Here is a 12,127-nt window from a genome sequence, read left to right as displayed (position 1 = left end):
TTTTTTTAATATGTTTGTTTAAATTATTTTTACTTAAATTATTTTTTGTTAAGAAGCACATTCTATTTTTTCCTTTGAAATTTACTTATATAAGAATTACTTGTTTTAAAATTGTTTTTTAAAGTTTAAACAATCTCAAAATTCAAGAAAACTGACTAATGGCTAGGCAAAACTTTTGATTTAAGAAAAATAATTACACCACCAAATGATTTAACTAGCACAAAATTGTTTAAATTTAAGCAAAGTTTGAGTCTTGAATATAAGTTGGTTAAATATTGAGAATAGATATGTTTTACTCTATTCGAACAAGATTTTCTAGTTGGGAAAAATTGTAATCTATATAAGAAGAAGAAGAAGAAGAAATAACTATTGATGAGTTTGTGATTTTTCTTTTTTTATTTCTTTCATTAATTTTATTTTAGTTGACTTCAATGAATCTACTTGACACCAATCCAGATTGAGTTTAGTACTTGGAAGAAGTAAGAAGTAAGGGTTGAATTTGAAATAGAGCCACTCAAATTGGGTGGGGAACAGAGTGGCAAAGCTCTTGTTTTCATCAAATATATGAATGTGAAGTGCATCTGTCTTTGGTTAGACTAGACATAGCACCTTCCTTCTTTCTTCCACCAATTCCACTGATCTCCTTCACGCAACTTAAGAGACTTCAATACTGAGGTTGTCAACACATCGTCCTCGTCTTTCTTCTCAGAAGTCACCACCACGTCAATATAATGTTTGTAAAGCATAGATATATACTCAAATGTATCAAAATAATTATCAAGTTTGTAATAAAATTTTGTATTAATGTGTTGTTTTATTTTTTTATGTACTGTATTTATAACATATAGTAAATGTTATCTCTATGCTATAAATATTTATATCTATATTTATATTTTTGTATACCAAGTTAAATTAGATAATGATAATTAAATGAACTTAAAAGATAATGAGTCTATTACTACACAGACTAATAAGCTTATTATTGGTTGACCTGTCACACTAAAAATGGTTAAAACCGCAAAACATCTTAAATTTTATAGATATTAACACTAGCTTTGGTATAAAAAGTATAATGTTTTAGTTGTTAAATTAATAATTAATATTATATATTAAATATTAATAGTTTTATAAAAAAATAATATTTTTTTTAATTACAAATCAACCTGTCAATGCTAGTAGGTTTCTCTAAAGAAACACAGCCTGACCAACTTAATTAAAAAGGCTTCTTAAAAAATCTAAATTAGACTTTTTTTTATATAAAAAAAAAAAAAGTAAGTTAAGCCATGTTGGACTTCAAATGAAATGAAATAGACCTTAAACACCAAGGAGTAGCCTAATCTTTTAATTTGCACCCTATTAAAGATATTACATAATTTTAAAAGAGTAATTATCAAAATGCAGAACTTCTTATATTGTTTAATTAGTGATCTTAACTTTGAATATTGAGAAAGCACTTGATTTAAAACCTAGTAAAAAAAAATTGTTACTTTTACACTATATATTTAGCACATGTTTCAAAAATCAAAGTCACCACGAACTGAAAAACAAACACATTGTTAAGGATGTAGATACTCTATTGTCTCTAACAACATTTTCTATAGTAGAGATCAAAATTGTCTATTGTATTCTCTATTTTCCTTGATTGATGTGCAATAACTAATTATGGGTTAAGATGTTGTAGAATGTTGGCTGGATGTTATAAATAATATTTAAGTTGCACTATACTAGTGATTCTATCTTATACATTCCTAAAGAGGTTAGGTAAATAAGACTATAATTGAATTAATTGAGTAGGGTGTGTATTGTAAACCCTTTAGTATCATGTTTAATTTATACGGATAAAAAAGAATAGGTTAAATTATAATAAAAAAATATAAATAAAATTAAAATAATAAGTACTAAAATTATGTTATGACCATGCAAATTATTAATTACTATTTGATAAAAATTACCTTGAAAATAACAAAATTACAGTGTGTGTAACACTTTTGTTAAAATAATTTTGAGATTGTTCTACTGTATTTTATTTATTTTTAAAAATATTATCTAGTGTATTGATAAATTAGTGTAGGACTATTTCAATCTAGTTAGTGGTCTCAAGTTGAATTATTATAATTGTACTAAATACTGAAAGGAAAAATTTTCCCCCATATAATGGTCTAACTCATCTCAAGGAAGATTGCTTGTGGTTCATTAAAAAAATTAAAATGACTATTTCTGGTATTTATTATTTAAGTTTAAATATTTTTTTAATCCTTGTAAAATAAACGAGTTTTAATTTTGGTTCTCATAAATTTTGTTCTTTGGTTTTCATCTTTCAAAAATTTAATATCATTTTTTTTTCTCAGTGGGTGTGTTATATTAACTACTTATATGTTTAAGGGAAAGTAGTGATAATTTCATATTTATAGTGTCTCTCTATATAAGACTTTTTGTTAAAATAATTTTGAGAATGTTCTACTATATTTTATTTTAAAAAAAAACTTAATTATGAATGTGTCATTAATCAATTTTTAAAAATATTATTTACTGTATGAATAAATTAGCGTAAGATTATTTCAACTGATCTCAAGTTTAAGTCATATAACTATGCTAAATGGCCAAAGGGGGAATTTGGGTGCATATAATGGTCTAACTCATCTCAAGAAAGATTGTTTAGTGGTTGATTCCAATAAAAATTAAAAAAAGTTATTTTAAGCATTTATTATTCAAACTTAAATATGTTTTTGATTCTTATAAAATAAATTGATTTTAATTTTGATTCTTTTAAATTTTATTCTTGGGTTTTCATCCTTCAAAAATATAATATTTTTTTTTTTTCTATATTCGTATCTGATATTTGTTGTTTAACGAAAAGTTAGGTGATAATTTCATGCTTATCCATTAGTGTTTGCAGTATCGTGTCAACATATAACACTAATTAATTACTTTTTTTTTAATCTCTCGAATGAATGTTATTTATCTACTTTAAAATGAATGTTAGGCAAACTATAAAAATAGGGGTTTCAGAAGAAAAATGAAAATTAAAGAAAAATGTTTTTCATGCATGGAATTCACTAATTTTACTTGGAAAAATAATCTCAATTTTTAAAGAAAAAAAAAAAGAACCAAAATTAAACTCACACATTTTAAGTAAAAATGCATTAAGGAAAACAGACTCAAACAATAATGCACAAAAACAGTGGACTGAAATGGTGGGTTATGTAGTGAGTTTGGGCAATGAGACTAATTAGAATCGAAGAAAAATAGGGTCTGTCGTCAAATACGTAATTATGCCTTGTTTGGATATTATTGTCCAATGACACGTTGCTCTATTACTTTCATGCATTATTAACTAGTACGGCCATTTTGGCCTTGTTTGTACGAGTATTTTAAATTTTAAAAAGCATATAATTAAAAGAAATATATATAATATTATTAATATTAACATCCATTTGGAGTTAGAGCTTAACCATGTTCTCAATTTCTCATCTCCTTGTTGATGCCACGTGCAAAGGCGTGTCACCTTCTCTTGATTTTTTAACACAGGCTCTATTGTGCTCTTGAAAATAAGCTCAACAATTAAAGGTTCGGGCCAGAACGGTCAAAAATTCGGCCCAATAGTTAAAATCTTAGCAGCCCAAGAACCCAACGAGCCTGTCAAGTTGGCAACTCAGCAACGTTCTAGCGCTTCAAATCCGGCCCAACCCAACTACTTCACACTCACGCATGAAAAAACATGAGCAAGAAACTCACAAAGGGTGAGTTTGTTTAAACTATTAAAGAATGCTTTTTAAAAAAGTGGTTTTTTTAAGCAGGATTTGTTTTGTAAAAAAAATAAAAGCAGATTTCTTTTTAAAATTAAACAAACAACACATCAAAATTATTAAAAAAAAATTAATGCCAAAAAAACTTTTTTAAAAAAACATGAACTTAACCAAATGGGCCCAAACATGAGTTTTTGCTGAAAACAAAACAAGAAACCAACCATTATAAGCAAAAAAAACCTCCACTTTTTCGCACTAAGTAAAATAAAAAATAAAATACTATTAGAAAGCAGTTTCATAAACTTGTTAGATTATATTTGATATTCAATAGTCAAACATCAAATTAAGATATCAAATTCTAATGAATATGCCCAAAAAAAATTGTCTCTGGCAAATTGAATGAAAGTCTAAAGTTTAAACACATTCTAGACAATCCATTACAAACTTCAATCATTCATTTTATTTGCAAAAAAAATATGTCATTGATTATTGTTTTGCGGTCATGGGGGAAAAGGGAAGCAGCAAACCCAACTATTTTGGGCCACCAGCAGCCTTGATCCCTACAGTAATTGTCATATAATAATGGCCTTAAGGGACTGGGCTCGAGTTTGATAGACAAAAAAACGTATTTTGGGCCAATCCAATTTAAATCAAAAAGCCCATCCACAAGCACCCGCACCTACAAATATATAAATGCTATCCCTATGGTTTGTATCAGTTTCAAGAAAGGTATCAGAAGCAACTTTTATGTATAGTTCTTGGATCCATGATAATGAGAAAAACTCTTAGAAGTTTCCCAAATGTGCAAAATGTTGAAAACTACAAATAATTTTACCGAACAATCCCAACAGAATAATAAACAGCCTACTACGAAGTCTTTTGGTAATCTCTTCCACCTCTAAAGAAAAGAAAGAAAAACTTATAAATGTTCAACAGAAACTGTAATAAAGAAAAGAAAGAAAAACTTATAAATGTTCAACAGAAACTGTAATAAGAAAAAATAATGAGGCCTTAATAATAATAATAATCCTTTCTAATTTCTGACAACTGTACATCATGTCATATAACCCAGTAGTTGTCATGACAGATTTCCGGTGTTAGTTTCATTCATTACTACCATGTCAGCCTCTGCATCACCTGAAAACAGAAGAAAAAAACTTTCAATATGATGAATTATTGACCTAAAAGTGAAACATGATATCATATGACAAAAAGTAAGGGAGATATAAGGTTGGTTAAACATGATATAACATCGTGGGTTCGATCACTCCTACTGACAAATTAACAATTAACATTTGCCAATAAAAAAAAAAAACAGTAGCATAACCTTGTTCTATTCATCTGGCAAAGATATGTTGATGTCTGGAGAAGTCCTCTGGTCTGAATATTCCTCAGAACCATTCCAAGTAGCAGCAGCATCAGGAGTAGCATCTAGGTTCTGTTTGTCACTTGAAACACTGATAGATTCTCTCTGGTTTTGGTCTGGAATCTGATAGATAGGTATAGGTATCAGAAAGTTCTCACCATCAGCAGCATTTGCTTGTGAGATAGGTATTGCTGCTGTCACTATTTCTGGACCAGCTGAAGTAGGGGTGGCCGCCACTATCTGTTGTTCACGTTGATACTTCCTCTTTTGGGTCTTGCAACAATTTTGCATGAAGCTTCCTACAACAATCTGAAACCATTGCAAATAAATTTCCAATGCACTCTTCATAGTGATGAAAACAATCATTTGAGAAAAATATAGAGCACTAGAATGTTTTAAGACTTGAGATTATCCATCTAATGACTTGTATCTTTATTTCAACCATTATTCAAATGTAAATAGTACAGGTTCAAAGGTCTTGGTCATGCAACCTAAAAGAGAGGCCTCATATAGTATACTAATAATGTTTTGAGATATGTTATGCAAGTTATAATTTCAATAGAACAGTAGTTTCAATTCAAAACAACCAGGACAAAAATTCCAGTTTAGGGTCAGTACGGATAAAAAAATATGATTAAAAATTGAGTGAGAGATGTATTTTAGGTTGCTCAAGATTTGGTCAAAATTGGTTTCAGTCCCTACATTCGAAAAACAGTGGTTGTGAATTTCATTCTGGTCAAGTCAAAATGAAGTACAGGTCAAGGACGAAATCCACCACATTTTAGAAAAACAAGAACCAAAGCCATTCTTTTTAAAATGTAGAGACTAAAATCATTTTTGACCAAATCTAGAGGGGGACTTGAAAAGTTAAAACACAGTTTACCCTTAGAAATTAATGAATCACTTTCATTAGTACCGACATTTGATATACAAACCTATCCTTACAAGCAAAATCTTGTATATAAAAGTAGTCAAGAAAATAACATACCTGAATGGGGCCAGCAGCAGTTAAAAGTCCAGCAACACCACCACCTATGACCCGACCATCAGGGCCAGCAAGTGAGACACTCAATCCACCAGTTCGGCTTTTCATGCCACTGTTGTCAACAACTGTGAATGATCCAGACAAAGATAAAATCTCAAACCGACCCTGAAAGTAAAATGGTGAACTAAATTATTCAAGAATTTCCAAAAATCAATTAAGCATGGTTGTATGTATATCAAAAGAGTTATGCCAATAACAGGAGAAAATACAAAACAGCAGAAAATAACAGGTCATAGGTGACATTGACCTCAAATGGACAACCAAGTCAAATAATGCTCAAATGTTTAATATAAAGATAAAGATGTGTTTGCAGATAAATAATGCATTAAATAAATGATTCATATCATCATCGTGTACTAAATCTATGCATTGTCTTTATGCATTTCTACATTACAAGACAAGGAAAGCTCAACTTGAAGTCTATAACCTAAGTCATTTATCATATTGTTATACACAAGACAAGAAAATTATGACTTAGTTTAGATATACTTTTCAATAAGGACCCACAGAAGAAGAAAACGAAGGTGAAATGAATCATAGGTTAAAATCGATTTTTGCACAACATTTTTAGAAATTCTCACATTTAACTTCTTCAAAACACTGAGGTAATTAAGTTGGTTTTAACTTCTAAGAGAAGTTTTATTTACTTTACCTACTATCTTTTTATCATACAAGTGTTTGCTGAAAAGTTTATCTAATTTGGCCCTATATCTCCTCCAATAACTGATACTCAGCTTCTGGATTAAGATAGCCAACAAAATTATGACTTTGATATTAGTTGAAAGGTTTCACTAGATTTAAAATGATTTTAACAAATTACTAAAGAGGACACCGCTAAAAGTGTGTGCCTATCTTCTCTAGCTAGTAATTACCTTATTTCCCATTTCCAGTGTTAGATCTGACACAGGAACTGATGAAATGAAAAGATAAACCAATTTTTTTACATACACCCAATACACCAATTTTGAGCATATATCCAATACATGAGGCAGAGATAGATACTTTGTCCAACCCCACAAGAAGAGACAAACAGAGATCACCTGACACATAAATGCACCCAATGCTGTCCTATATGGCATCCATATTCTATATTGGCAGAAGACATAAATAAGCTAGCCCTTGAAATTATTTCAGATATGATTCAAATTCAATCAAAGAAATCACAATATCATGGAATTGGAAATACAATCAAAATTCAAAACCTTTAGAGGAAAAAAAAAAGATAGAAATATATTCTTTTTTTACTCAAAAAGCATTTAGATCTAAGAGACCATGCCTCATAAGTCAAAATGCCACCAGAAGAACCAGGTTGGCGTATGGTGACATTCGAGATAGCTCCATTGGCAGAGAGAATGCATATTCCTCTTGGACCCTTCTGGGCAAATGACAAGATCTTTCCAGCAACATCCTACAAAGTAATAAAGTAAGCAACAAGATCCTTATCCAAAATCACCAAACACAAAAAGATCTATCAAAATTGCTCAAGAAAAATGCAGCCAAAAGCTACACTGTTACATAAATCTGCAAAAGGACGACAATCCACAAAGGCTTCTATTCTACATTATTACCTCTCCAGTATAAGCATTCAACACATGCGCTACAAAATCACCAGCAGCTGTGATTGCAAACACATCACCTAAAAACATCACAGACAGAAAAACACAATCAACACATTTGCCATATATGGTTTAATTTAACTAATTTTCACCACCAAAATTGGAAGCCTCTGATGAATAAACCCAGCAAAGAACAAAATTTTTTGGGGTGTGAGAGACAATAATCTTGCTGAAACAGTCTCGTGCCAGTCGATCTAAGCGAAAAATAACATTTTTTTTTTCTAGACATAAAAATCAAACGAATGTACACACCAACAACCTTAGATAAGTAGCCACAAAAGGGTAAAGTTCACATTTTTTTTGTAACCGATCACAATCCCTAACTTGCTGTTTGGCCATTACCAGAAAGAAACAAATAAAAAAAAAAAGACTCATCCTTTTGTATCAATCAAGCCACCCTTTAACAAACGGTGCTTAAATCTCGATCCCAACCAACCCCATGAACCCAAAACCAAAACTTAAAAGAAAAAAATCTGAAACACAACCCCGGAGACAATGGAGCAACAAAAAACCATTGACAACAAGTACGAGGATTTGAGATTCCATGAGTAAGGAAATTAAGGGGGAGAGAGAAAAAGAAAAGGGTTGGACTAGGAACAGGGATTTTTGGTTTGGCGGGTAAGTCAACTTGGGAAGGAAACAGTGGTAGTACATATGAGTGAGGTCATCAGCAGCAACAACACCTAAGAGAAAGAGAAACAAAAAAAAAAAAAAACAAGAGACAACGTTATACCGTACTACTACTACTACTACTCACCCAAAGAAGAAGAATAGAGTTGTTGTTGGTAGCTGTTGTTGGCAAAAGTTGTGTTGTAGTGTTTGCCGCGCTCTCTTTTGGAAGAAGAGTACTCAGAAGGTGTGGACAAAGTAAAACCCGATGGTGGTGTTGGTGTTGGTCTTGCACTCACTCTCAGGTTCCCATCTGCATCATACTTTCTAGGCCTCCCTCTCTTCTTCTTCCCAAACAAATCCAAACTCCCTGGTGTTGTTGTTGCTACTGCTAATGTTGTCGTTGTTGGAGCTGGCACTGCAGGAACAACCATTGTTGTTGGGGGAACCATTGTTGTTGGGGTTGGTGTTGGTGTTGTTCCTTCTGTGGTGTTGACCACGTTCATGTTCATGTTGACATTCATGTTCATTGGCTGAGGCTCTGAGGATGGTGGTGGTGGTGGTGGTGGCGACACTGCAGGAACAGTGTTGTTGTTGTTGATGATGTTGTTCAATGCTGTTGCTGCTGATTCCATGAGGGTGTTTCTAATAATGGAAGGAGAGAAGAAAAATAAAGATGGAGTTTTGAAGCTGCAAATGGCGCCAGAAGTAGAAGGGAATAGGGAAGAAGAGGGTGGTGTAGGCTTTTTTTTTCCTCTCTTTTTAATCTTTGGAGGTAGAAATTGTGAATACTGAATATATATATTTATATATATATATATATATATAACTCAGTTACTCTCTTTCTCTCTCTCTTCTATTGCTCTTTCTTTCTCTCTCTGTGTCTCTGTGCATTGGCATTAATGGATGAAAAATGAGGCTGGGATGGGAAACTGTTATTTACTTGTCCGGACTCCACTCTGCATTATATTATTTAGTTTACATAAAGTTTGGTTTAAATTATTAAACTGTGTCAAGGCTCTCTTGTAAAATATGAGGATAATCACCACATAACTAGTGTCCTATACCCAAATTGTCCCCCATGACCGCCCCCAAGAGATTTTTTAGGTCCATATGTTTAAACTTTTTTTATTGTATAATTAAAATCTTATTTCAGAAAGTAGTAGTGTATCTTACAATGTTGATTTTTGTTGTAAAAATTAAAATTAAATTTTATTCTTTTTAATATTAATTATATTTTATTTATCTTTTTAAGGTCATATGTTGAAAGGATAAATAAGAAAGACAGATGAAGAAACGACAAGACCTGAGTTATCATTTCTCTTACTCATCGAAAATCTCATAAAAAGTCAATTTTTTAATAAATGGACTTAAATTTATTTTTTTTAATATTAATTATTCATTAAATATTTTTTACATCTCTTTAGCGTTACATCTGAACTCGTGAAAAGAAAAATATAACCAAACAAATAACAAAAAAAATAAGTTATTATTTTCCGATGTCATCTAGAATCATCTAAAACGTCAAGACTTTAAAAGTATATGTAAATATTATTTTTTTTAATGTTAAATACATATTATTTTCTTTTTTCAACGTTACATCTTTTAAATGTGAAACAAGGAAGACGAATGAAAAAAGAATGAAACCGTAAGTTATCGTTTCTCTGATTATCCGGAAACTTTTAAAAAGTGGAGATTTTAATATATAAATTTATTATTTTTAATATTATTTATACATTAAATATATTTTTCGCATCTCTTTTACGTTATGTCTGAAATCATAAAAAGAAGAAGACAAAAGAAAAGTCAAGATTTTAAAGAACATTCGTAAATTTTATTTTTTATATTAAATATTCATTGAATTTTTTTTCTTTGTTAACGTTACATCTTTTAAGTGTGAAATAAAGAACATAACTTAAAGAAATGGTGAAACCTTTTCAAGAGTGGAGATTTTAATAAATATAGTTAAATTTATTCTTTTTAATATTAATTATACATTGAATATTTTTCTGGCATCTCTTTAACATTACATCTGAAATCATAAAAAGATGAAGACAAATAAAAATTCAAGATTTTAAAAAATATCAGTAAATTTTATTACTTTTATATAAATACACTTAAGTATATTCTTTTTAATACTAGTTAAATTTTTAATACTAATTATACATTAAATAATTTTTTCACATGTTGCGTCTAAAATCATGAAAAAAAGGAAAACAAACAAAGAAGTAACAAAATAAAAGTAAGATATTATTTTCTCTTGTCATCTAGAGTCTTCTCAAAAGTTTAGATTTCAAAAAGTATATTATATTTTATTCTTTTTAATATTAGATATATATTATTTTTTATCTATTTTAATGCTACATCTTTTAAGCGTGAAATAAGGAATACAAATTAAAAAGCGGGTGAAACGTAGGGCTATCATTTCTCTTATTATTCAGAATCTTTTAAAAAGTGGAGATTTTAATAAATATAGTTAAATTTATTCTTTTTAATATTAATTATACATTGAATATTTTTTTGACATCTCTTTAACATTACATCTGAAATCATAAAAAGATGAAGACAAATAAAAAGTCAAGATTTTAAAAAATATAGTAAATTTTATTACTTTTATATAAATACACTTAAGTTTATTCTTTTTAATACTAGTTAACTTTTTAATACTATTTATACATTAAATAATATTTTCACATGTTGCGTCTAAAATCATGAAAAAAAGGAAAACAAACAAAGAAGTAACAAAATAAAAGTAAGATATTATTTTCTCTTGCCATCTAGAGTCTTCTCAAAAGTTTAGATTTCAAAAAGTATATTATATTTTATTCTTTTTAATATTAGATATATATTATTTTTGATCTATTTTAATGTTACATCTTTTAAGCATGAAATAAGGAATACAAATTAAAAAGCGGTGAAACTTAGGGTTATCATTTCTCTTACTATCCGGAATCTTTTAAAAAGTAGAGATTTTAATAAATATAGTTAAATTTATTCTTCTTAATATTAATTTTATGTTAAATAATTTTCTCACATTTCTTTAACGTTACGTCTAAAATTATAAAAACTTAAAGATAGATGAAAAGTCAAGATTTTAAAGAATATTCATAGATTTTGTTATTTTTTATATTAAATATACAATATTTTTATGTTTTTTATTGTTACCTTTTTAAGTGTGAAATAAAAAAAAAAGGATAAAAATTTGAATTATCATTTCACTCATTATGCGAAATCTTGTAAAAAGTAAAGATTTTAATAAATATCCTTAAATTTATTCTTTTTAATATTAGTTATAAATTAAACAAATTTTTTCACATCTCTTTAATGTTGTGTCTAAAATAGTGAAAAGAGAAAGACAAGTGAAGAAGTAAAAAAAAAAGTAAATTATTGTTTTCTGTTGTCATTTAGAATCTTCTACCAAGTCATGATTTAACAAATATATGTAACTTTTATTCTTTTAAATATTAAATATATAATATATATATTTTTATCTTTTTTAACATTACATCTTTTAAGTGTGAAATAAGGAAGACAAATTAAGAAGATGTGAAAACATTACTTATACCTTCTCTTATCATCCTAAATATTTTAAAAAGTGGAGATTTTAATAACTATACTTAAATTTATTGTTTTTAATTAATATTAATTATACATAAAATAATTTTTTTCACATCTCTATAGCGTTGCGTCTCAAACCATAAAAAGGGGAAGACAAATAAAGAAGTAAAGAGTAAGTTATTGCTAA

The 12,127-nt window shown here is 29.0% G+C and overlaps 1 protein-coding gene across 2 annotated transcripts; it reads right to left on the bottom strand.

The window, feature by feature from the left end:
* Window positions 1-4,476: 4,476 nt before the first annotated feature.
* Window positions 4,477-9,293, bottom strand: LOC100812673 (AT-hook motif nuclear-localized protein 1). 2 transcript variants are annotated; one of them, XR_005886598.1, is made up of 7 exons: window positions 8,531-9,292; window positions 7,726-7,793; window positions 7,434-7,565; window positions 6,101-6,262; window positions 5,074-5,421; window positions 4,720-4,883; window positions 4,477-4,673 (listed from the first exon to the last, which is right to left on the bottom strand). XR_005886598.1 is itself a non-coding variant. In XM_006588754.4 (6 exons), the coding sequence occupies exons 1-5, from the start codon at window positions 9,015-9,017 to the stop codon at window positions 5,080-5,082; spliced, it is 1,191 nt and encodes a 396-aa protein (XP_006588817.1). In that variant the 5' UTR covers window positions 9,018-9,293; the 3' UTR covers window positions 4,738-4,883; window positions 5,073-5,079. The 2 variants fall into 2 exon arrangements, 1 of the variants encoding a protein (XP_006588817.1); XM_006588754.4 differs by lacking the exon at window positions 4,477-4,673 and having other exon boundaries at window positions 4,738-4,883; window positions 5,073-5,421; window positions 8,531-9,293.
* Window positions 9,294-12,127: the final 2,834 nt, after the last annotated feature.

The sequence above is a fragment of the Glycine max genome, chromosome 10 (assembly GCF_000004515.6).
Source record: "Glycine max cultivar Williams 82 chromosome 10, Glycine_max_v4.0, whole genome shotgun sequence".
Classification (NCBI taxonomy): Eukaryota; Viridiplantae; Streptophyta; class Magnoliopsida; order Fabales; family Fabaceae; genus Glycine; species Glycine max.
This window is presented reverse-complemented; position numbering and strand designations above follow the sequence as displayed.

Coding starts and splice junctions, on each gene's coding strand:
- LOC100812673 (XM_006588754.4), bottom strand. CDS start 9,017: ATGGAATCAGCAGCAACAGCATTGAACAACATCATCAACAACAACAAC. Junction 7,794..8,530: donor ACTCTATTCTTCTTCTTTGG/GTGAGTAGTAGT, acceptor TGATGTTTTTAG/GTGATGTGTTTGCAATCACA. Junction 7,566..7,725: donor TGAATGCTTATACTGGAGAG/GTAATAATGTAG, acceptor ATTACTTTGTAG/GATGTTGCTGGAAAGATCTT.